Here is a 26675-nt window from a genome sequence, read left to right on the forward strand (position 1 = left end):
AACACATCGTTCACCATTTTCTGACATACTAAAAATGTACAATTAATAAGAAACTGCAAATACTAAGCTATAATTGCTTAAATAAATGCACATCGTTATACTGTGAACGTAGAAAAAGATGTACCAAGTTTAGTATAAAGGCTCCATTTATTTGTAAATCAACATGTTTTAATGGTTATGCCAACCAATAAAAATGCACCTCTCTTCAAAAAACAAGAAGAAATGAAACAATTATTAAAATCGATGATTTAAACTGAGGCTTTTGATGGTGATTTAAATCATGATTTTCATCACATTGATTTAAGTTAATCCATGCAGTCTCCTACACATCCTGCATCTGTGACTGGCAAGAAGTATGACTAGATGACCTAACCTTCAAGGTTTCTTTCAAGGCTGGCCTTAGCATTTTTTGGGTAGGCTGGCAAAACAGTTTCACACTCTTCCCCATCATCAGACTCCTATTAACAATGATCATTGCGCTACGTGGAGGACTAATCTAAGGATTTTGGGGAGGGTTAGTAAAATGGGCCTGTGTTCTGCTTAACTGACACATTTTAACACAAAAATGTGTGTGTGTAGGAAAGAATGGGAAGACAAGACAGCCCACAGCCTCTAGTTACAGAAGTGGAGCCCAGCTGTGGAGGGTTATGATTAGTTGCCAATATTTAAAAAAAGTTCTCCCAGGAAAAAACTGTCCAAGTAAGATGGATACCTAGGGGCCATTACGCACTCTGTATTCTGCTGACTGTTATCACACTACATGTTATCAACAGTAATTGTCCCAACCCTCTTCCCTCTGGGTATTATTTTATAGCGAAACTAAGGCATAACAATTAAATCAGTTGACCATGGTCACAAAAGTGATGCTAGTCAGTGCTGAATTAGAAAACAGGAATTCCCTGTTCTTAATCTTCTCGGGTGACGTCTCATGGAATTCTGTTGCTCCGCGGAAAGAGGTCATGCTGGTAACTCAGAGGAGTTAGCTCAGTTGCAGGCAGCTGATGTGGGGGGGAACCTACGGCAGCACTAGTACCATGAATGAATCTTGGATGTCACTGCCCCTCATATTCGCAAACTGATCTAGAGTCCTCGCAAAGGGATTTGTGGCACTGGTTTTCCCAAAGGCCAGCAGTGCAGTGAGGCATAAACAGATAGTGATTTTAAGGAAAGCTATCTTTCTCAAAGCTGTCCTAACATGGAAAAGGTCTAAGCACCTTAAAAAAAAAAATTCAGGCTGATATTCTCCTTTATACTTCTACATCCCTCAAATATAGAGATAAGGAAACCAGCATTTTGGCGTAATCTTCAAGTCATTTTGTCCCAACCAGCAGCTTTGAAATGGCATCTATGCTGCAAATCCCAATATTTCAGAAGAAAGGAATCCAACATGGGGCAAGCCTTCCAGTTTTACCTTCTAGCGCCACTTCAAATGACAGCACTATACAGCATCACCATTATCAAAATAAATAAATAAAAGCCTATATAATACAGACAAATGTTTCCATTTAAAAAAAATATAAGTTCCAGAAGTCCAGCCCTATTGAACAAACCTGTAATAAACCATTTTTAAGAACAGTCAATGAAGAACCAGCTTCAATGTTTAGAGTCAAAACAGATTGAGGGGAAAAAATATACTAGAAATGAGACTTCTTGTAAAATGTATCAGTTTGCTTTTTAAATAGTCTTAGATCTTTAATAATGAAGATAGAAAACTGACTATTTGATCCAGTGTTATGCAGCTATATAGAGCAGCACGTAGCTATTGCACAATATATCTACAGGATTTTCAGTAGAAAGGAATGTATAAAAAGTTCTATCACAGAAGTCCTTGGACATTAATTTTTGGTGCTGGAGTCTAACAAATCTTTTGCTTCGTTTATTTTTGTTGCTAAGTAGGGAGATCCACCTGAAAAAAGGGAGAAAACAGATTTATATCAGTATGAAATACAAAACCATTTAACTTACAGCATCCCTTTAATTACTGGGGATGTGGTTTATTAGTTTCCTCCCCCTCCAAAAAAATCGCTCATAAGCTTACGTGTCAGAGATAAATTTAACTAGTGGATAAGTAAACAGAACAAACATGCAATAAAATCTTAATCACTGTGAAAAATAATGCAATCTCCTATCAAAGTCAAGTCCTCATGAAAAGTCTAAAACTATTATCCGAAATCATCTTATGCTGGCATTTACCTGCAAGATTTAGACTGAATGCATTGTTCCTGCACCTGTTAAGCAAGGTCAGCTACCCTGAACAGTTCATCTCATGAGAACAGCTAGGATTCCCCCCGCATGGAAATTATCAGAGGCAAAATGTTATTAGCCAATTTTTGATACAGAATCATTAAGAACATACACCAAACCTATTCCATTCTAGATTCAGAGACACAGAAATATCAGCCAAAAAGTGTCACATTAAAGCTATTTAAACACGGTACGCCTCCTAACTTCTGGTCCTGAACAGTGTCATTGCTTTACGCTCCATCTAACAATCTGATTACAGTTCAGTGGTCTTTGTGTTTGTTTTTTTTTACTCTCCCCTTGCGTACCAACCATCTGTCTACAGTCACCAAAAACATCATAAGGTCTGTATCAGTAGCTCATCGCTCACTAGAGCACACCTCTATCTTTGTACACTAAAATGTGGCTGAAACATCACTGTGCCCTGAACAACCCTTTCCTAAGCATCTGTTCTGATGAATGAAAAATTATGAATAAAATTTAAAGACACAGAGAGGATAAGTATCAGTTCTAGATGCCTGGCAACAGAAGGAGATAGGGCTTCCAAGACTGGAGGACTTCACTGTGACTTTTAGATCAGGAGTCTAAGCCACTACTAACTCATTCCCAGATAGGGTTGCCAACCCTACTGGTTTCACTGGGAGTCTCCCAGAATCACACCCTATCTCTTGGAGGCTACTGAAGCCAAACCGGGAGATTTTAGGTGCTGAAGTCTGGCGGCGGCAGCAGGGCTAAGACAGGCTCCCTGTCTGCCCTGGTTCCGCGCTGCTCCCTAAAGCTGATGGCACGTGCCTGTGGCCTCCTTAGTCCTGCTACGATGACGCCCAGGAGCCACTCAAGGGAAGCGCCTCCAGGCTGGAGCCTGCACCCCGCACCGCCTCCTGCACGCCAACCCCCTACTGCAGCCCAGAGCCCCCTCCTGCACCCGAACTCCCTTCCAGAGCCCACACCCCTCACCCCCTCCTGCACCCCAACCCCCTGCCCCAGGGCTCAGCCCAGAGCCCCCTCCCACACTCCAAACCCCTCAGTCCCACCCCACAGGGCCCATACCCCCGCCTGCACACCAACATCCGACCCCAGCTCAGTGAAAGTGAGTGAGGGTAGGGGAGAGTAATCAATGGAGGGAGGGGGGGGATGGAGTGACCGGGCAGGGTCTCGGAGAAGGGGCAGGGCAAGGCAAGGGCATTTGGGTTTGTGATTAGACAGCTGGCAACCCTATTCCCAGATCTAATACAGAAACAACTGAGTGAAGTCCATATTTTTTTAAGTGTGTGCTGTGTTGTGTGTGTGTTTGGGGCAGGGGGGCACAACGGGGAAGAATGCCTACCAATACATATGTAAAGTTTTTCTGATGACTGGGGTTTTAGTAAGGAGTGGGGATTACCGAATTGAATGTAGCTTGTCTATTCCCCTTTGAGAGCAGAGGAATGAAAAATAAAATGATAAACTGCAAAAAGTAATACAAGCTAGAGAAATATTAACTATACACTGTTTAAATACCAAAAGTGAATTTTCTCAAAATAAAGTTAAATTTGCTAGAAGCATTTTTTGCTACATTTACATCATTAAGTGCACAACCTATTTCGTTGCCTTCCAATGAGAGAGAAACTGGTATCATGCAATTCAATTATTTGTAATTTTAGTTTCGATTCTCAGTGCAACAATTTTTGTGGCTTTCGTTGTCTATATTATTTCTCTAAAAACATTTGATTTTGATTGATTTATTTAAAATTGTGCCTTCAGATCCCATAGTTCTCTCATAACCAGCCTACATAACTGTAGTTTTAATCAGTTTCCATTGTTGCCCTTTTCCCACTAACTCCAATTAACTGCTACAGTTGTGTATTGTCTTAGGCTTCGACCCTGCCACTGGAGCCACATGGGCAGAGCCCTAATGAAGTCAAAGGAGCGCTACGTGGGTATATGGGCCTGTCTGGGTAGATGCAGGATTAGGACCTATGGCCCCAACTCTGCAATTGGTAGTGCACAGGTGGGCTGCTGAGTCCACACAATGCCCTGTTGAAGTCTACAGAGCTCCAGGCAAGTGCAACTGTCGGCTCAGATGCTATCAATTGTGGGAGTGGGAGACTTTAGTGTATAGTATCTTCAGAACAGGGATTGTCTTAATATGTTATTACAGCACCCAGCCGAAAGGAGCCAAGATCCTGATGGGGATCTCTGAATGCCACAGCAATACAAATGATAATGTTTGTTAATCTAAACTTTTAACATACTGTACACTAAACTGTACCTCTGACCACCATAATATATTACAAATACAACAGAGAATTCCTTTCCTATTTTCAGAGTACAGAGTATACTCACTTTATAGAAAAACAAATTAAAAAGCAGAATGACAGATACCATCTAAGCAGGACTGTTAAGCCATTAGCAATCCAACGAGATAAGGCAGGTAAAAGAAAAGTGCTTACTCAACACCTTATATTGCTAGAGGTCAGTTATCTATTTATTATGATGGTTAGGAAAAAAAATAATCCTGTAAATCTGTCAACAAGAAATAAAAAACGTCACTTCCCCCTTTTGACTTTTGAAATACAGTGCAATTCTACCATCTGTTATTGAAAAGTAGAAACAGGAATGAACATATGGGCTCTCTTTCTCAAGCAGCTGTAGTTTAGTTAAAGTTATAATAATAAGCCTTTCTGTAAGATAAATTTACATTAAAAACCTGGCCAATTAAAGCAACTGTGCCCAGCTTTACAGTTTTCCAAGATGTGTTTAAGAAATCCTGAATCTGATACATTTAGTGATTATAGCACATGTCCCTCAGAGACTTGTGTGCTCATATATTTATGGCCAGAAAAAACCCAGTTCAAGCATTTTTATGTAACGTAAGTGGGAACGTCATGGCTAGTGTTTTCCCTTCTTCAAAGCTCCTGGAAGACTAACAACTAGTGAAGTGCTGATCTAGAAAATGAACTCAAAAGGCAGCAGAGTAACCTAGTGCTACTACGGCACACGGAACTTGGCTAATCGGTCTTCTTTATTTATTAGAGAAAACAACAACATATAAAAGCTTAAGTCTCACTAATAAATATACAGCACATAATTTCATGAATTACATAAATGGCTAGCTACAACCAGTCTAAGTAAATTGAAAGGAGCTCGTAGTATGCTCTTTCCACCCAATATTAATGAAAAACAACAGTGTACCTTTATCAGGGTGATTCAAAATCATGATTCTCCTATGAGCTGTTCTAATCTTGGCCTTGTCAGCAGATGGACTGTAGAAATAAATTAAAGTGCTTACCATAGTGTCAAATTCAGATTGTAAATTATCAGTTTGCACTGATTTCAGACAATTTAAAACTAGAGGTTTTCACCATCTTGTGGACAAAACACACAATTACACCTTTCAGGATGTAACATTTTAATCTGCCTTTTAAGACATTTAAGGAAGTACACTTTTTTTTTTTAAAGCCAGTACAATGCAAGAATACTGATAGCTTTTGTCTGTTCCAAAACTTAACAGTTCCTGCCACACACACTACAGAGACTGTATCAACACAGTTATGTCAGCATAGCTATGCCAGCACTGCACTGACAGAAGGGGGTTTTCTGTCAGCGTAGGAACATCACCTCCCCGAATGGCATTAGCTAGGTCAACAGAAGCCCTCTTCCCTCACACCCCTGATCGATGTAGCTATGCTAATATAACTTTTCATTACAGAGAAAGCCTTACACAGATGTAACTGTTTTTTCCACCAGTGAACAGGGGAAAAATGATCCTTTTCCTGAAAAATGGTTATTTATGACCAATGACAAAATATCTAATATTTGTTGTAACTACAAATCTGTATAGAGTATTATTAAAATATGGCAATATTAAATAATTCCTCATTCTGGTGAGATCAGAAAACTCTGCATTTTTTGTTTTTCCAAAGCTGTTCAATGTGTTACACTCAGGGACATGTCAATTTACAAATGCTACATAAAGCTGCTCCTTTCAATGACAGGAAGATAAACTACGTACTTCAACTAAATTAAGTGTGTATCTTACCAGCAAATAGTCACTTATGGAAGCATTGTGCCAGCACAGTGGCAGAGTTCCTTCTGGTGTGCAGAGGAACATTTCTATTTGGATCTGTATGGTTTAGGTTTTTTTAATTAGTTGACATGGAAAATGTAGCCACCATTTGCAGCAGCATTTACCACTTCAAGAGAAGCCAGAGGAAGGCAGCTTTTTGTCACTCCACTAAAGAATGTTATGGGGTAACACTCTTTAGTGGTACAAAATTGCACCATATAAGGCGAATACATACTGCCCCTGCCTTTTCTTTTTAGCCTAAGGCTCCAAGAGCGGAGGCTAATACATACTTCCACCCCCATTGCCCCCTTTTTAGTCGAAGGCTCCAAGAACCTAACTCCACTATCTGTGCAGGAATGCCAGGTCTCAGCCTAACTATATTCTTGTGGCAGACTCCCCTAAATATAATTGTAATTGTTGCGCTTCAATCACAGGAAAAAATCAAAGCCTACATATGTTGCAGAAGTGGTGCACATAACTGCACTAGAGAACAAAAAGAAATGGAAATAAAAATTAGGTGGTCAGAAGCCCTGAAAATTACATAATAATTGAGAAATAAGATTATTTATATTTCAAATAAATTTTATATCAAACTGTTAAAGATCACAATTCACCATTATTTCAACCTATAAAGCTGTTAATAAATAGGCTGCTGTAATCTAGTGGATTGAGCACACAGTTAGAACCAAGTTTAACTGAGTTCTGTTCCCAGTTCTGCAACTCACTGTGTAACCTGGGACAAGAAACAATCTATATACTCCAGCATTACTTTAGCATTGCTTTAGCAATGTAGGTCTGAAATCCTCTGACAAAGGTGGGCAAACATCATTGTCCCTATGAGAACTACACCTGTGGGGTAACTGGAGTATATAGATTGTTTCTTGTCCCAGGTTACACAGTGAGTTGCAGAACTGGGAACAGAACTCAGTTAAACTTGGTTCTAACTGTGTGCTCAATCCACTAGATTACAGCAGCCTATTTATTAACAGCTTTATAGGTTGAAATAATGGTGAATTGTGATCTTTAACAGTTTGATATAAAATCAGGATTTCAGACCTACATTGCTAAAGGGCACTAAGTGCAAAGTACTATTAGAATCCAAAATGAGTATTAGTGTATTGTTTAGTGCAGTTCTGCTCTGAAAAATGACTGATAAAATGGCATGTAACATCAAGTTTGCTTAGTTTAACCAGATGACACTAATCCTACAAACTCAAAACCCTTTCTTCAACATCACCAGTAAAAAAGGTTCTACATTGCAAGTTACACTGCAAAGCCTCAGTTTCATTAGTGCCACCTTACTCATTACCTTCAGGAAGGTTACATGGGGTAACTGATTGGTCTTGTACATTTGGTCAGCCAGATGTCTCTGGATGCACATAGGAACAGATCTGTGGAGTAATGTGATGCTATTTTCCAGTCATTTTTCAGAGTATAATCACTCTTGAAGGTTGAATACACAACCTCAACTTTGCCCTGTGTATATGCATTGATTATACAATCTACTGTACTACTTCTGTAATGCAACATCTTACCATTTTTCTACAATCTTAGATTCTATTGTATATTCTTGCTATCTTTTTATTATTTCATACTCATTTTTATTGATTTATATACTATGTAATTTTTCTAGCTAACATCAATACTTTTGTCGCCATTTACATACCATATATTAAAACAATATAAAGATTTCCTTCGGAGAAAAAAAATCTTTATTTTATCTGGTAAGTTGTCTTGTAGAGAAAACAGTATGTACATTTTGAGTTTCTCTCATCTAGAACTAGCTAACTTACAATTCTCATTGGACTTATTCTGTAAATATAGAAAGTTCAGGACATTTGCGTAATACAGAGGGAGCTGGTAGCATCTACTATATTTAGATTCCTTAACATTTTCCATTATAGAAGGTTCTTGTGTACTTCTCTTTGAAAAGCTCTCACAACTCCATTGTTTGCAGCAGGCTTTTGCTATTTGGCAGGGGGAACACCTTTGGACTAGAGATGTGCCTTTTATTTGTCCAATTTCCCTCCTCATGGGCATCACCTAGAGACAAGAGTTCCCCCACCTCCCAAGCTGATGAGGAGAGAGCCAGGCTAGGCTTTCCCAAACCACCCTCTGGCCCCAGCAACCTATTCCCCTTCTCTCCATATGGAGCAGAGGCTTCTCCAACCTGAGGTAGTGATAATGGGGAAGGAAAGGAAGTGTGTATGTGTGTGAATGCGAGTCAGTTCGTAATTCTAGTATTGATAACTATGAGATTCTATTGTACTGTTCTCCAGCATACACAAAAGCAGCACAAAGAGTACTACAAGATGCTACATGTGCAGACTATCTAAGATCATTGGAAAGTGACATTTGAGATGCGATCACATACTTACACACAACAATGTATGTAATAAACACCCACAAGAAATGAGTCAGTTTTAAAGTCCTAAACTCTCACAGAACCATCAAAATATACACATACAAAAACTAAGTAGGCAGTGATCTTAGTAGTGTAACCGTTGTATTTCTTTATGTGTATCATCATATCACTGGGGCACATGGATCAGCATTCATGTCACACTCTCCGTCAGTACTCGGCCTGAGCCGGGGAAGCTAATGATCCAACCAGCAGACCAAATTCAGTGATGAATCCTGGTCACACGCCAACCCAAGCACCTTGTGCATACGCTAAAGAAGAAGGTCATATCACTTCTAAATTCAATTACATTCTGAGGCTGGGACCATTTCTTTGTATTTATTTTCTAAAGCACTAGTATGTGTTAGGCATTACATAAATAATAAAGAGAGGCACTGATAAGGGTGTGCATCCAGCTGTAGCTTTTGCATTTCCTAATTTCTGAGCAAATTACATTAATTGGTTGCATATGTTAATCTCCTTTTAAAAAATAATCCAGAGTTTTTGGGCTAGTCAAATTTGCAAGACACCCTTCTCCCTCAGTGGGAAGAAGCCTGATGGGCCAGATGCACTTTACCAAGTCTGCTTGTACTGGCGCTCCCTTTACTCCCTGGTCCTCCTGAGCAATCTCCTCTTGTGGCACTATATTTAAATTCAGAGTCAGTTAAATCTATCTACCCAGACTTTTTTAAATTTGAAAACTGTCTATGCAGACATTAGCTATGCTGCTAAATAAAGGCCCAATCCTACAAATATGCATGAGTAACTTTACTTACATATGTAGTCCCATTCAAATGTGGTGTTTGCAGGATTGGGCCACAGATACTAAAAACTATCATAGCTGCAGATGAGAGCACAAGTTACAAACTACTGAAAATAAAGGTTTATGATTTAAGTCTTGTTACCTTTGCTACAGCAGATGTTACCTCAGCTAACATAGAGCCTGCCATAATAATACTTCACTTATAATGCCTTCCCCATAAATCTCAAAATTGAATTAAGCCCCAGAACCATTGTGAGCTAAGGATTTCCTTTTTTACAGATGACAAAGATGAGGGACAGAGATTAAAATAATTTGCCAAAAGTCACAGAAATTTTATGCCACAGAATAGGGAATCACAAGACCATTTTTCTTCCCTGATTATGGAGACACCAGTTACTGCTCCATAGTTAATGCTGAGTTCCATTTTGCATTTAAAGTACAGATTAATCCTGTTTTACGTACACAGCCTCCACAAAATTATTGTTTATTTTGGGGCACAGAATGGATTTTCTGAGAATTTACAAGTCTGATAATTAGTGTAAGTTAAAAATTCATTAAGATTAGCCTCTAAGAAATTTAGCATCTGTCAGTGTTTGTCCCAAATGATTTTAATAATGGAACAACACAGACTCTTCAGATTATCCATTGAGTTAATTTTTGTTGAAATCTTGTGCATAAATTATGTTAGAAGAAATTAGGTGCATTTAAGCTATATTAATAATGAGTGTTGTATCTAATTGTTACATTTATAAAAACTACACACAAGGTCCAGTTAACAGCTCAGTTAACTTGTAAGTGGGGCTTTGTGACAGAGATAACTCAACAAATCACAACCGTTTCCCTACAGCTAATTTGCATGCATCATTTTGATTAGTTATAATGAGTCAGTGCTATGAGGAAAACTGGACACTTTCAAAATAAGGCTGTCAAACGATTAAAAAAATAAATTGCAATTAATTGTAAAAAATTAATCGCACTGTTAAACAATAATAGAATACTATTTATTCACGTAGTTTGGGATATTTTCTACATTTTCAAATATATTAAGAATGTAAGTCTGGCCCTACTGGGTCAGACCAAAGGTCCATCTAGCCCAGTATCCTGTCTTCTGACAGTGGCCAGTGCCAGGTGCCCCAGAGGGAATGAACAGAACAGGTAATCATCAAGTGATCCATCCCCTGTCGCTCATTCCCAGCTTCTGGCAAACAGAGGCTAGGGACACCATTCCTGCCCATCCTGGCTAATAGCCATTGATAGACCTATCCTCCATGAATTTATCTTGTTCTTTTTTGAACCCTGTTATGGTCTTGGCCTTCACAACATCCTCTGGCAAGGAGTTCCACAGGTTGACTGTGCATTGTGTAAAGAAATACTTCCTTTTATTTTTTTTAAACCTGTTGCCTATTAATTTCATTTGGTGACCCCTAGTTCTTGTGTTATGAGAAGGAATAAACAACACTTCCTTATCTACTTTCTCCACACCAGTCATGATTTTATAGACCTCAATCATATCTCCCCTTAGCTGTCTCTTTTCCAGGCTGAAAAGTCCCAGTCTTATTATCTCTCCTCATACAGAAGCCGTTCCACACCCCTAATAATTTTGGTTGCCCTTTTTTGAACCTTTTCCAATTCCAATATATTAATTACAACACAGACTACAAAGTGTACACTGCTCACTTTTTATTTATTACAAATATTTGTACTGTAAAAACCAAAAGTAATAGTATTTTTCAATTCACCTAATACAAGTATACCTCTCTACCTCAATATAACGCTGTCCTCGGGAGCCAAAAAAATCTTATCGCGTTATAGGTGAAAACGCGTTATATCAAACTTGCTTTGATCCACCAGAGTGCGCAGCCCCGCCCCCGCATTATATTCCGAATTCGTGTTATATCGGGTCGCATTATATTGAGGTAGAGGTGTACTGTAGTGTAATCTCTATTATAAAGTTGAACTTACAAACGTAGAATTATGTACAAAAAATTACTGAATTCAAAAGTAAAACGTAAAATTTTAGAGCCTATAAGTCCACTCAGTCCTACTTCTTGTTCAGCCAATTGCTCAGTTTGTTTACATTTACAGGAAATAATGCTGCCCACTTCTTGTTTACAATATCACCTGAAAGTGAGAATAGACATTCGCATGGCCCTGTCATAGCCGGCATCACAAGATATTTATCTGCCAGATGCACTAAAGATTCATATGTTACTCCTGAAGGCATTCTGTGCCAAAAAATTAAAACATCTCCACACAATATTTTAAAATTCTTCATGTTTTATTTGTCAATAAATAAATGCAGAGGCTCCAGCATGCCAGTGGGGAACACTGGCCACTGGCTGCACAAAAGTGGAAGATCACCCTGCAGCTCCTCCATCCCTGGGACATGGACTCAGTGGTGAGGCTGCACCCGACCTTGACACAGCACAAGGCTAGGGCCTGTCCTAGAAACACCCTGGGACCCTGCTCTTCTGCGCCAGGTGTGCGGCAGCCAGACTCAATCAAGCAGGATCCAAGTGTGGAGGGATCCAGGTGTGGAGTGAGAAGATTCTGTGTGGGACAATCTGAGTGCACGCAGCTCAGTGGGGTGTCTAGGTGTGGGGGTATCTGGATGCACAGAGGCTTGTTGGGGGGGCTCCAGGTGCAACGAGACTCTGCAGGGGCTTCCAGGTGAAAGGTGGTTGGGGTTCAGCGCATGGGTCTGGGTGCTGGGGGAGTGGGGCTTGGTGGGGTGGGGTCTGGGTGCAGCTAGTTGGGAGGTCAGTGGCATGGGGGTCTGGATGTGGGGGCTCAGGGTGATGCAGGGGGTGGAGCATCAGGATGGGGGTTTGAGTGCAGGGAGCTCAGTGGAGAGTGGTCTGGGTTCAGGGGTGGGGGTCTGGAGGCAGGGGGTCTGGGTGCAGGAGGACTCCGGGTGCAGGGGTTGAGGTTCAATGGGGTTTTCGGGTATGGAGGGCTAGGGGGGTTCTGGGTGTACGGGGTGAGACTAGGCAGGGGTGCCTGGGTATAGGAAGTCTGGATGCACAGGGGTTGAGTGGATGGGGGAGCAGCTCCCTGTACCATGACCCCATCCCCTCGTCCTCTCCTGCCTCCAGCCCAGACAGGCTGATCCCGGCTCAGGGTAGGAGCCACTGGCTGGGGTGTCCATAACCCCATGGTGATTTCTCTCTCTGCTGGCTGCTCCGGGTGCCTGAAAACGATGCACCTGTGCTGCTAGGGAGTGGTGCGTGACTGCTCTTGCAGCTTCCCTTGCTTCCCTGTCAGAAAGTCATTTTTCTGTAGGGAAGCAAACAAATCTGCAGGGGATATGAATTCTGCACACATGCAGTGACACAGAATTCCCCCCAGGAGTAATATGTCCTGTCAAGGTTCCTCCCCCACTCTGAACTTTAGGGTACAGATGTGGGGACCTGCATGGACACTTCTAAGCTTAATTACTAGCTTAGATCTGGTAACACTGCCACCATCCAGAAATTTCAGTGTCTGGATCACTTTCTGTCCCCCCAAAACCTTCCCCTCCTTGGGAAGCCTTGAGAGGCTTTTTCACCAAGTTCCTGGTGAACACCGATCCAACCCCTTGGATCTTAACACAAGGAGAATTTAACCATCCCCCCTCCCTTCCCCCACCAATTCCTGGGGAGCCCAGATCCAATCCCCTTGGATCTTAACAAGGAAAAAAATCAATCAGGTTCTTAAAAAGAAAGCTTTTAATTAAAGAAAGAAAGGTAAAAATTATCTCTGTAAAATCAGGATGGAAAATACTTTACAGGGTAATCAAATTTATATAGCCCAGAGGAACCCCCCTCTAGCCTTAGGTTCAAAGTTACAGCAAACAGAGGTAAAATCCTCTCAGCAAAAAGGAACATTTACAAGTTGAGAAAACAAAAATAAGACTAACATGCCTTGCCTGGCTATTACTTACAAGTTTGAAACATGACAGACTGATTCAGAAAGATTTGGAGAGCCTGGATTGATGTCTGGTCCCTCTTAGTCCCAAGAGCGAACAACCCCCAAAGAGCACAAACAAAAGACTTCCCTCCACCAAGATTTGAAAGTATCTTGTCCCCTTATTGGTCCTCTGGTCAGGTGTCAGCCAGGTTTACTGAGCTTCTTAACCCTTTACAGGTAAAAGAGACATTAACCCTTAACTATCTGTTTATGACATGTCCCTTCCTGCTTCAACCACCATTCCAGAGGACATGCGTCCATGCTGCTAACGGGTTCTGCTCGATAACCATCCAAACAGTGTGGACCAATCCATGTTCATTTTCATCATCTGAGTCAGATGACATCAGCAGAAGGCTGATTTTCTTTTCGGTGGTTCAGGTTCTGTAGTTCCTGCATTGGAGTGTTGCTCTTTTAAGACTTCTGAAAGCAAGCTCCACACCTCGTCCCATTTTGGAATGTACTTCAGATTCTTAAACCTTGGGTCGAGTGATGTAGCTATCTTTAGAAATATCACATTGGTACCTTCTTTGTGTTTTGTCAGATCTGCAGTGAAAGTGTTCTTAAAAGGAACAACATGTGCTGGGTCATCATCCAAGACTGCTATAACATGGAATATATGGCAGAATGTGGGTAAAACAGAGTAGGAGATGTACAATTCTCCCCCAAAGAGTTCAGCCACAAATTTAATTAATGCATTATTTTTTTAATGAGCATCATCATCATGGAAGCACATCCTCTGGAATGGTGGCCGAAGTATGAAGGGAGATATGAATGTTTAGCATATCAAACGTAAATACCTTGCAGTGCTGGCTACAAAATGCCATGTGAACGCCTGTTATCACTTTCAGGTGACACTGTAAATAAGAAATGGTCAACATTATCTCCCGTAAATGTAAACAAACTTGTTTGTCTTAGTGATTGACTGAACAAAAAGTAGGACTGAGTGGACCTGTAAGCTCTAAAGTTTTACATTGCTTTGTTTTTGAGTGCAGTTATGTCACACACAAAAAAAATCTACATTTGTAAATTGCACTTTCACCATAAAGAGATTGCACTACAGTAGCTGTATGAGGTGAACTGAAAAATACTATTTCTTTTGTTTGCCATTTTTACAGTACAAATATTTGTAATAAAAACAATATACAGTGAGCACTGTCTACTTTGTATACTGTATTGAAAATGAAATCAATACATTTAAAACTGTAGAAAAACATCAACCAATATTTATTTCAGTTGGTATTCTATTGTTTAACAGTGCGATTAAAACTGCAATTAATTGTGATTAGTTTTCTTTAGTTAATTGCATGAGTTAACTGCAATTCATAGACAGCCCTAATTCAAAATTCTTGTTGGCAGATTAAGGAGAAGTGACAATTGGGACAAGTAAAGGTTCCATGACCACATACTGGCTGGGGCATCAATACTTTAAAAGGCTCCCCACAGAACGGCATTCTTGCCTTTTCTCCACTGCACACTAACTGGGGAAACAAGCAGAGCATAAGGGATACCTTTAAAGTGCATAGACATTGGAATTATGGGGCTGGGATCTCCCATCCCTCCTTTACATAGCAGCTGTTCTCTAACACAGACCTCTGAAACAACAATTGTACTGGTGATTCTGGACCTTAATTTGCAGTTTATCGACTGCTATGAACTGTTCTGTCAAAGCAAACCAACTTTAAAGCCATCTAAATGGACCAGTAAGCTCTAGTTGCAATGCACTACTCTGGTGTGCCAGTGAATCTGCCCATAAATTTAATTTTAATAAGTAACTTAAGATTGCTAATGCATTTCTTCCAGTCACCCAAAATACCACATGGTACCATTCTCTTTGGGTTTCTTGTTTAGTGTGCATATATGAAATATTTGATTAGATTAAACTATTTTTAAAGACATTAAAGGCTCCCCATATGCTTTTGTCCCTTCCTGGAGTTGCTATTGGGAAGAAGAAAGGTGGTTTGGGTACCTTAGTTGTGCATTTCCATAACCTTAACTCTTAATTGCCAGGGTTTGTAATGCTTGGTATTGGGGATAATCACAATATCCCTGTAATGTGTTTTACCCTTAAATTACACATGCCTACACTCAACCTTAAATTCATCCTAATACACTGTACTGCATCCTCAACTCCTTTAACCACAATAAAAAAGATGTGAAGAGAGATTACACATACATTTGAAATGACAGACTCAATGGAATTGCTTTCTGCATTACTGATGCATTAATACAATCCACAGTATTGTATATCTTGATTTTGTAGTGAGATCAGAGTAGATGATCATGTTGATCAGCATAGTATGTGCTGTTCTGATTTATATTTACAGCATTTGCCCTCTACTGCTGTAAGTGGCCTGAAGGCATGTCGGAAGTTGCATGGCTGCTCATTTTATTGTATTTTTTTTTCAACCAAAATACAGTCTTAGAATGGCATATGGAACACAATTTTTTTTAACAAGTTACAACTGTGAGCACCATATAGCCCTATTCTTTCACCTTACATTTCTCCATTCAGTCTGGTGATAGAAAAAAAAACAGTATTAATGCAGATCACCTACCTTATGCCTAAAATAAGACTAGCTTCTCGTCTACTCATTTTCTGTTCAAATCCTCCTTTATAGTAGGATGAAAAACTCTATGGGGGGGAGTTTGGGGGGGGGGGGGGAAGAGAGAAAGAGAGAGAGAGAGAGAGAGAGAGGGGAAAATCATGAGTTCCATGTACACAGGTGTCATGATCTCAATGCTATTCTATTACCTTAGCAAGGTTGATTAGCATTTTATTAGAATTCATTTCAAGTGATAAAACTACTGCAAAACAAATATGGTTTAAAAGGAACTCTGTCAAACACTGAAAATCTGACCTCTTAAAAGTTACAGTTTGTGTTTTTACAGTGTCCCACTGATAATGAAAGACATTAATTGTTGCAGCCATTGATTTGTAGGGTTGAGAGTCTCCCTGCCCTGTGGCAGGGAAACCCTAATTGTCTAAATGCTGGGTAGAATGAAATTGCACATGAGCACTGCCCTGGGCTTCATGTGCACACAAATTCATGCTGACTTAACTGCCCCTGCCATTTGGGATTATTTGCTGTTTTTTCCCCAGATCAGAAACTGAGATTTTAACCACTGTTTAAAACAACTGAAAGAGAAAACTTGTTTTGGAGAGTGAGGTGTGGTGAATTTTTTAAAAGCAAAAACTGTAGTTGTCCAGGGAAGGGAGTGAGGATAAAACTGGTGCCTATCAACCGTGTGTTAAAATAAATTATTGAAATACCATAGCCAGTTACAGTAACTAAAGACATCAGTGTTTTGTTGTTTGTTTAAATAAAACAAATTAGGGACCAGTCCAGCATCACACAGCCTCAGCCCTCTGAGTCAAACAAGCCCCAGAGACAACAGATGTAGTTCCAAGACAGCCTGACTATTGGGAGCTGGAGCCAGAAGTCAGTTAAGAAGACTGAAGTTTTGTTAACTGCCAAAGTAAGCTTCACCTTTTTATCATCAAAGTGAAATCAGGCTTCAGAACTGTGCTTTTTACCCGCAATTAAAATATGCCTGGCCCTTACTGAAACAAGTTTTCAGCTAGCTACTAAATATAGCTAGTAATTATCAATAATAAAATTTATCTTACATTTATACAGCACCTCATGCCAAATGAATTTACAAACACTCATTTAAATTACATGCACTTATAAGGCACCTCTTACGGTATCTAAGCAAACTTCATAGTTAAAATTAGGAGCAGATAGTCTCCCAAACCATACTGCTTACACAACAGGGACGCTTCACCCATTACCAAAAAAGCAGCCACCTCTGAGATAATACACCACAACATTACAGCTTTAGACAGACAGAGAATTTGATACCAAATAAAACGTCAGAGAGCACACAGGGCCTGCTATTGCCCACTGAAGTCAATGGAAATCCTCCCAATCACTTCAATGGCCATTGAATCAGACAAATGGTTCTCAACCTGTGGGCCGTTTGCAGCCCAGGCCCAACTGTGTGCTAAAAAAATTCAAGTTTGCCAGTCCCAGCAGGTGGGGCCAGCTGAGGGGTAGACCATGGAGCCCGGCTGGAGCACTAGTGCCAGAGGAAAGGCGAAGTAGCCCTCTGTGGTGGGGGAGGAGCTCTGGTGGCAGCCTGCTGCTTCCTCCCTCCCTGGGACAAATTGTAGGGTTGCCAGGTGCTCAGTTACCACATATGGGGGAAGGCACCGGGTCATCAACTCGTGCCAGCCATAGGCATAGTTTAGGGGGGCATTGCCCTCCCACCTCTCACAGAAATAAGAGGTGCTGAGCAAGACTTGCTCTGCTCAGCCTGTTGGGGTGAGGAGCGTAGGTTCTGTCCTTCCCACACTGTCCCTCACTGGGCGCCTCTCCCCGGTGGAAGCTGGCAGCTCTGGGATGCTGCCTCCTGTGTCCTAGTACCTGTCACTGTCCTCTTTGTTGTACAGAAACAGGACCCAACACACGTCAGTGAGTGCCTATGTTAGGGCAAGGCAGTAGGGAAGGAAGAAGGATGGGATAGGGCAGGGGGAAGAGAAGGGGATGGGGAAAATGGGGCAGGAGGGAGGGGGAATGGGGCAGGGGACAGTGTGGAGAGGAAGGAGGATGGGGCAGAGGAAGAGAAGGGGATGGGGCACAGGGAAGAGGAAAGGAGAGGGATGGGTGAATGGGATGGGGCAGGGGACAGTGGGGATTGGAAAGAGAATGGGGCGGGAAGAGGAAGGGGACGGGAGAGTGGCGCAGGGGGAAAAGAAAGGGATGAGGGAGTGGGATGGGGAAGGGGATAGGAGGATAGGGTAGAGGGAAGAGAAGGGGATGACTGTGACTGCCACTGCCAGTGGGAGACCTGTCTCTTCACTTCTGAGCATCTGTGCCAGAGGCATCCATAGAAATGAGGGGGAGGGTGGCACACGCCCTCCCACTAGCCACAGCTATGTGTCACCTCTGGGGGTGAGATGAGCATGCTCCAGGCTGCAGTGCACCCTGGACTGCCTGCAGCAGACAGTGCCTTCCTGCCCATCCTCTGCTGGCCATGTCCAGACCCAAAGATCAGAGCAAGAGAAGGCTGCCCTGTAAATCCTGTCTCTGGGGGCAGAGCTGGTGCAGGGTGGAAATTTGTCCCATCGGTGGCTTCCAGCTAGGATCCCCCATGGCTCAGTGGGTGGGATAAACCCTGCCCCTTACTGTCTGGAAGCAGGTGTCGAGGGACATGTGCCCAACTGGGCAGCCACAGCAGGTAGGGTAGTATATATATTGCGTGGATGCGGCCCACATAACACAAAGAGCTGCATATGCAGCCCACAATAGTAAACAGGTTGAGAACTACTGGATCAGGCCCTAAGAGAGAGTAGAACATTACCACCTAAAGAGAAACTTGGCAATGATACCTTACTACTTCTTCCCCCAAGTTATTAAAGATGAGAGGTGCTTTGGAAAATGTTGCCTAAGTCTTTTTTGAAAAAAGGACTTAAGTGACAGTCTCCTAGGTGCTTTGGAAAACAAGTCCCATTTTCAAAAGAGACTTTGGCACTTAGGTGCTTTTCAAAATGTTACCGATCACCTCCAGCATAGTTCTCTAATATGACAATGGGATACTGATTCAGCAGACTTTTCTCCATCAGCACTATCCCCTGAATTATCTCCAGCTTCTCCCACAGAACCCTACCCCTGCTTTTGATAGGCTCTATTTGAGGTATTGACCAGTGCTCATTAACTTGAGATCACAGCCCAAGTCAGTGGTGGGCAAGCTGTGGCCCATCAGGGTAATCCGCTGGTGGGCCGTGAGACAGTTTGTTTACATTAACCGTCTGCAACTCCCAGTGGCCACGGTTCACCGTTTCTGGCCAATGGGAGCTGCGGGAAGCAGCACAGGCCGGCCACCACTTCCCACAGCTCCCACTGGCCGGGAATGGCAAACCACAGCCATTGGGAGCTGCAGGTGGCCGTGTCTGCAGACGGTTGATGTAAACAAACAGTTTTGCAGCCTGCCGCAGGTTGCCCACCACTACTGGCCTCAGTAGTATGGCTGCATGACAAAATACAAACTCCCTTTTTATAATTGTAAACATTCCTATTCTTAGCACCTAGGAGCTCTAGTCATGGACCAGGACCCCACAGCACTAGGTATTATACACAAAAGACAGGCCCTGCTTAGACTGCTTACTTCAGGGAGCCTTGATCTTTATAGTTTCCAAAAGGCATTAAACAAGTGCTTTGCCCTGTTCTTTTGAGAGGAAGACACTCAGGCTGGCTTGGACCTTTAAAATCCCAGCTAGGTCATTAAGGACAATGGTTTCCTTCTCCGAGGACACTTACGGCACAAACAGCCCCTTTTTTAATGAAAGTCCCACTCCTAAAGAGATTTGAAGCTTCCTTTTTAAAGCAAAGGAAATCAAACTAAAAGCCATCTTTGTCTAGGTTAGAGCAGGGATCGGCAACATTTGGCATGGGGCCAGCACATCCCTCGTCCTGCACCGCTTCCGCGCAGCCCCCATTGGCCTGGACCAGCGAATCGCGACCAGTGGGAGCTGCGATCGGCCAAACCTGTGGACGCGGCAAGTAAACAAACCAGCCCGGCCTGCCAGGAGGCTTACCCTGGCGGGCCGCGTGCCAAACACTGCCGATCCCTGGGTTAGAGGCATGGGCAAGTGAGGACAGAACATACCTAAAAAAAAAAAAAAAAAAAAAAGAAGAGATAGAAGGGCAGTTTTCTAGCTACCAAAGAAGAGAGAGGTTTGATTATTCATCTAACTTACATGTGCTACTCGGACTAAAATAGTGAAGTGTTTTCATGAAACAGTGCTACTTTTGATATTTTCCTGTTAGGAAAACTCCTCAAAGGTGATAAGGGAAGGACACTTCAGGCACCCTGCAATATTAAAGCCAGCCTACTACATCTGCAATCCTTGCTGGGCTGGAAAGATCACAAAGGTGAGCTCTATACTTCCTGATACTTCTGATATTTTGGGCCCCATTTAACCTTCTAGGCATGTCTTCCTTACATGTTGTGCCCTATACAGCTCATGATAGTTAATTCAGTTTCTTGCATGAACTCTATTAAAAGAGTGAAAAGAAAATGGTCAATAGCTTTAGGCCCCCTCTGTAAGTGTATGGATTCCCTCAACAATCTCCAAAAAAGGGCTGTCAGATAGGGAAGCCTAATTTATTTGGGCTGCGACGTCTTTAAAGACCTTCCCTGGCTCGTGTAACCCACCTTTCTGTTACAATGTCTGCACCAATAAGAGATATGCCAGTGTCCTTATGTTTTAGACTAATCACCACACCTTGTCTATACAGAAGCTATGGTTTTTTATAAAATGTGTATCCCCAAGTCACCACAATCTCTCACTGAAGAGACGATACACAACTCCACAAAATAAAAAAGCCGCTATATATATATTCTGCTAGATAGTAAGAATATTTTATGGGGAAAAACTATGTTAATGAAGATTTAAGGTTGCTTGATGGTATGCTGTCCCCTTGCAGTATGCTGAGTTGAATAAAACTCAAACTTCTGTAAACCAGGAAATGAAGAGTTAAGGTTACCCATGACTCTCCTTTCTTTCAGCAATGCCTCAACACCCCCCACTGTATTTGCATGCACACTTTTACTCTGCCAACCCTACAGTTGCTGAAATATACAACCTCTTCACCTCTTTTTAACCACTCATTCACACTCAGCCACAGGATTCTATCTGACACTATTAAAGGACAAAAAAGGGAGAAATGGGGGGGGGAGGGAGTTGCCTGCACCACCTGCCCTCTACCCTCTTCAAGCAATATATCCATATGCACATACTCACACTGGCTCTTGGCACTATAAGATTCAAGAGGTTCCAGATCCTAGTGTACACTCACCCATACAGCCAACTTTCGCAGAAAGAATACCACACATGTACAATTTAAGAATCACTTCATGGCCTTTTACAACTCCCTTACACTTACTCCCAGGATACCATCTCAACCTACACTTTCACACAGCCATCATTAAATCATTGGAATCTGTTCCTATTCCACCTCACTACTGACAACTGCCATTTAATAAAAGCCCTGTGCCTTGCTACTGACGTAACCTACACCATTCTATATAAAAGTGATGCATCCTGCAGGTACACATGCAGGTCTTCTCTTGCCTCACATGCTTCAGAGGGTGCAAAACACAGATTTCCACATATCACAACCACAGCCAATTTATCTAACTCTTTCATTGAACCCATTTATACTTTTGGCCTTTACATCATTCCCTGGCAACAAGTTCCACAGGTTAACTTGCATTATGTGAAGAACTTCCTTATGTTTGTTTTAAACCTGCTGCTATTAATTTCAGTGGGCGATCCCCCAGTTGTGTGTTATGTGAAGGGGTAAATAGCACTTCTCTATTACTTTCTCCACACCATTATGATTTTATAGACCTCTCTAATCCCCCCCTCCCACCCATCATCTCTTTTCCAAGCTGAACAGTCCCACTCTTTTTAATCTCTCCTCATATGGAAGCTGTTCCATAAGCCTAATTATTTTAAATTGCCCTTCTCTGTACCTTTTCCACTTCTAATACACCTCTACCTCGATATACTGCGACCTGATATAACACGAATTCGGCTATAACACGGTAAAGCAGTGCTCTGGGGGGGCGGGGCTGCGCACTCCGGTGGATCAAATCAAGTTCAATACAACGCGGTTTCACCTATAACGCGGTAAGATTTTTTGGCTCCCGAGGACAGCGTTATATCGAGATAGAGGTGTATATCTTTTTTGAGATGAGGTTTCCAGAACTGCAAGCTGTGGGCATACCATGGATTTATACAGGGGCATTATATTTTCTGTCTCATTTTCTATCTCTTTCCTATTTTGTGCAGTTCAGAGTACTATCCACCATCTATGCAAGTGAAAAAGTGAACTTAAATTCACTATTTCGGTCCCCCAAAGACTTAGTGGCTGCCATGCACTACTTGGGTAAAACTGACCAACAGAGACCACTCTGATCCACGTCACAGCAATAGATTGATCACTAGTTCTGTGCAAACCCCACTAGAAACCGTTAGAAAAATAATTTTGTTGTTTCAGGGCTTATATATCTGGAACCCCAATTCAAACAACCGCAACGGGGGGGTGGGGGGTGGCGGCGGGGGTCACTAACCCTACTCTGCACTCCCACAAAGCATAGCAAATTTCAAAAAAATCTATATAAGCACAAAGATTTTACAGCACTTAGAAATGTCCTCTAAACGTCCTTTAAACAGGAAGGCTAGACAGACAATGGACGGAAAAGGCTCTGTGCCCATCCATTTGCAGCACAGGAGGCTCTGAAATGTGTGAAGTGGCCAATTCATCTCAATAAGGTGTTTTCAGCTGAATGAGAACACCTCATGGAGATTAATACAACCTGAAACAATAGCTCTGAGAACTAGGAGTACTTGTGGCACCATAGAGAAGACCCTGGCAGCCTCGCAGATCCTGGCAGGGGCAGTCAGAAGGGCTCAGACACTCCCAGAGGGGCAAGGCTCCAGACCCCGGCTCATATGAGGAGGGCAGGGAGGGAGGCTCAGGACTTCCTAAAGGGGAAAAAGCCCCCCATATCTGGGTACATACATGGGAAGGAAGAATCCCTGCCTCTATTCTCCTCCAGTCCTCCTGCCATTCAACCCATTGTCCCCCTTCCCACTATCCCACCTCTCCTACCCTAATCCCCAAGCCTCTCTCCCCTACCACCAACCTCCATTCATCCCCCAACCCCGTCCCCTCCCCTTTCACCTCATTGCAGCTCGAAACCCCTCTCCTCCTTTCCCCCTACTTCTCTGCCCCCTAATTACCCCTTCCCTCTCAGGTAGAATTGACATCTCTAAATTTTCCCCAAAGGCTTTGGAGGGTGCAGGGTGGTTTGTGGGCAATGGCAGAGCTGTGGCATGCACTAGTTGGGGGTGCACTGGCAGAGCTGTGGAGTGCCACACTTCCCTCACCTCAGCCCCCAGCCTCTTCCCCTTCTCTATCACCCATCCCTATTCATGCCCCTTCCAATAGCCCTGTTCTCTTCACTGCAGCCTCAACCCCTCTCATCATATTCCCCCACTCCTCAATACACCTCCCTCCCAGGAAGCATTCATATGCCCAATTTTCTTTCCTTAAATACTTTGATTACACAACCCACCCCCCAAAATGAAATTACTACCCATGACTCATAAATTGTAGCCAATCTCCAGTCACTCAATCCAAAACTCCTTTTGTCTTTGGTCACTGGGGTGGGACGATAGAGGGGAGGGAAATGAGGAACTTATCCTTGGTTATGTTAATGGAAGGGTGAATTCACAGCCATAAGGACGTCTGTGATTCATCTAGTCATCAGTACTTCTCAGTGAAGCAGAACAAGGCAGCAGAAGGAAACTATTTTTTGACGGGGACTGTAACTCAGGAACCCATGGGTCAAATGACTCTAAATTTGGATCACTGGCACCCTCACAAGGCACACCGAATTTCAAAGCAATCCAATTCACCATTCAGACTTCACAGCACTTATAAGAATTGAGCTTTAAAGCATGCAAAATGGCAGGAATGGAAACCCACTAGCTATTTTTCTGTATTGGCACATTCACAGTGTAAAAATGATTTAGTGAGTGCCTGCACTACCTTGCGTAAATCTTGTCAGCTTGAAACCATTTTGACCCACATCACATCATCAAAAGTTTGATTTCTAGCTCTGAGAAAACAAAACAAACATGCAGCATTTTTCAGGGCTTCTCTCTCTGGAATCCCATGCCCAAATGACTCAAAATTTGGCTCACTAACTCTACCATGCATCCTCCTGAAGTATGCCAAATTTCAAAGAAATCCAACTAAGCAAGTTGATTTCAGGGAACTTAGAAAGATCAACCATTAAAAAGATGTCATGATACAACCTACGGTGGCACTCTGGTACCACTGTAATATTGCAAATCTCAAGATCATTTCCTCTTTCTAGACTATTCAACATCTTTACTTTATACATTGTGTTAGAAGGGCTGACTTGAGTTATATGAACCACAGAAGATGTGATCCCCCAATTTTATTCCTAGACTCTGACAGTCACATGATAGCCTGACTGAGTAGAATCCCAAACTCTGACTGGAAAGGAGAGAAGAGAATTGCAAACTAATTATTGTAGTACTCCATGTTTGCTAAAGAGGCGATATATTCATTGTGGAATAGGGAATTTCCATGATTGTGTGTACTGAGGGCCATGGACGTTCATTTTATCTTAGAATGAATATTGTTATAGCTCAGTCTTCGTATGTGTCAACAATTCAACAAGGGAGTGCCATTAAAATACCTCTTTTTCATTTATTTCTTACTTTAAAAGTGACTGAAGTTATAATAATGGTAATATCTACCTCAGTAATGCAAACCAATGACTAATTAATGTTTCCCTCTTTTTGGTGATGACAGGCTCATGTCACCGCAGAATTAGCTGAACAGTGTAAGCAGCACTAGTGACATCAGTGGCAAATGACACTTTGAAAAGCTAAGTTAATTGGAAGAGACGTGTTTCTCTGGAAAAGCCGCATTAGAGGAGATGTTAGGTGATGTAAACACTTAAATCCCCTAAAAAAAAACAAAATTATAAAAAAAATGAAAAATAAAAAAGAACAAAAAACAACAAAAAAAACCCAAATAGTTCCTCTAATCCTTTCACTGAAATAACATATTACAGTAGAAACCTGAAGGCTGGACTTCAATAGTATTTTCACTTATATACATATACTTAACTGCCTAAGTTACAGTTAAGTGGGAAGTAGTGATTCAGAGTAAATTTCAATACATTTCAGTTACTAATCTTAATTAAAAGATTACCAGAACTGTTGACTATTCATGCTTTTTGCTTATATAAAAAAATAGGTAAGAAACACAAGATACAGGATTACAGGCATTTTAAATGACCATTTAATAATCACTCAGCATGGGTTCAGTTAGTGATCTGGAAGAAAATCAATATGTTGTTTACTCTATCTGTGAATGTAATTAACTAGGAACTGATGCAAACATAAATAAAATTAGGATTTGGGTGAGGTCTCTGATTATACAGAGCCTCAGGTGAACCACAGGGACCTATAGCCTATACCCACGGGTCCCAAAATTTCCATGTGTCCTGCTAGTCTCTCCTGTGATAACATTAACCATAGACAACTGTGCTACTATTAAATGTTTGCTCCAGCAGCATGAGTAGAAGTAATGATTGCTGTGATAGCTACTAGTTCAGTAGTCACTGTCCAGAAAGCAATATGTTGTAGACAGAGGGGACTAAAAGGAACTATCTTATTGATTACGTTCTCTAGCTTTGAATCCCTCTTCACAAAAACCATACAGATAGAGCACAAAGGAGTTTGGGCAGCAGGGGATTCTGCAGGATCCTAGGGAAAGGATACCCTAATATGCTCTCTCCTTCCACAGCTGGAAGATGGAAATATCAGTTTTGTTCTGCTTTGCCCACATCTTCTGAGTCACAGGCAGAAAATAATTAAATTGATACATTCTGGGAAAACATATCCCAACACAGATACTCAAGAGGAAGATGCTTGTAAAACAGAAATGCCAAAAAATGTTGGTTGACTGTTGGACATTTTTTAATACACATACTGGACCATAAATTTACAACGCACTTTCGAGAAAAACAAAGATATTGTTCCTGCCCTGGCAAACAATCTAAATAAGACACACAGAGGAAATAATGGCAAACAAGGAAGAGAACAGAGGGATGAAGATTATAACAAATAAACACTGAACATGTGAAAGATGCTGAGTATGATGCTTGAAATTTTTAAGTTTGCAAATAGAGTAGGACAAGTCAGAAGAAAGAAACTGCACTGGAGACCATGCTTGCAAAGCTAGCCAAAGAAAGATTTAAAGAAGGAATTTGAAGGGAGGAAAAAAACGGTTATTCACCTTCTTGTAACTGTTGTTCTTCGAGATGTGGTGTTCACGTTCATGCCAATCAGGTGTGCACGTGCCGTGTGCATGGTTGCCGAAAATTATTCCCCCAGTAGCTCCCGTTGGGTCGGCTGTGGAGCCCCCGAGAGAGCCTTCATGGTGCTCAATTTATGACCCTGCCGACCTGGCCCCTCCCCAGTTCCTTCTTGCTGGCTACTCCAACAGAGGGTTAGGAGGATGGGTATTGGAATGGACATGAACAACACATCTCGAAGAACAAGTTACAAGAAGGTGAGTAATCATTTTTTCTTCTTTGAGTGCTTGTTCACGTCGATTCCAATCCGGTGACTTCCAAGCTTTACCCCAGAGGTGGGG

The 26675-nt window shown here is 41.9% G+C and overlaps 1 protein-coding gene across 5 annotated transcripts in view; it reads right to left on the reverse strand.

The window, feature by feature from the left end:
* Window positions 1-1666: 1666 nt before the first annotated feature.
* Window positions 1667-26675, reverse strand: part of DNAJC15 (DnaJ heat shock protein family (Hsp40) member C15) — a 45737-nt gene continuing 20728 nt past the window's right edge. For 3 of the 5 annotated variants that reach the window (XM_039520857.1, XM_039520856.1, XM_039520860.1), the window contains 2 exons: window positions 15957-16033; window positions 1667-1906 (listed from right to left, as the gene is read on the reverse strand). In XM_039520857.1, coding sequence (XP_039376791.1) covers window positions 1732-1906; window positions 15957-16033 — 252 coding nt within the window. In that variant the 3' untranslated portion in view covers window positions 1667-1731. Of the gene's footprint in view, window positions 1907-5415; window positions 5487-15956; window positions 16034-26675 lie in introns of all 5 variants that reach the window. The other 2 variants (XM_039520859.1, XM_039520858.1) reach the window with 1 other exon arrangement.

This window comes from Mauremys reevesii, linkage group 1 (assembly GCF_016161935.1).
Source record: "Mauremys reevesii isolate NIE-2019 linkage group 1, ASM1616193v1, whole genome shotgun sequence".
In the NCBI taxonomy this organism is placed as follows: domain Eukaryota; kingdom Metazoa; phylum Chordata; order Testudines; family Geoemydidae; genus Mauremys; species Mauremys reevesii.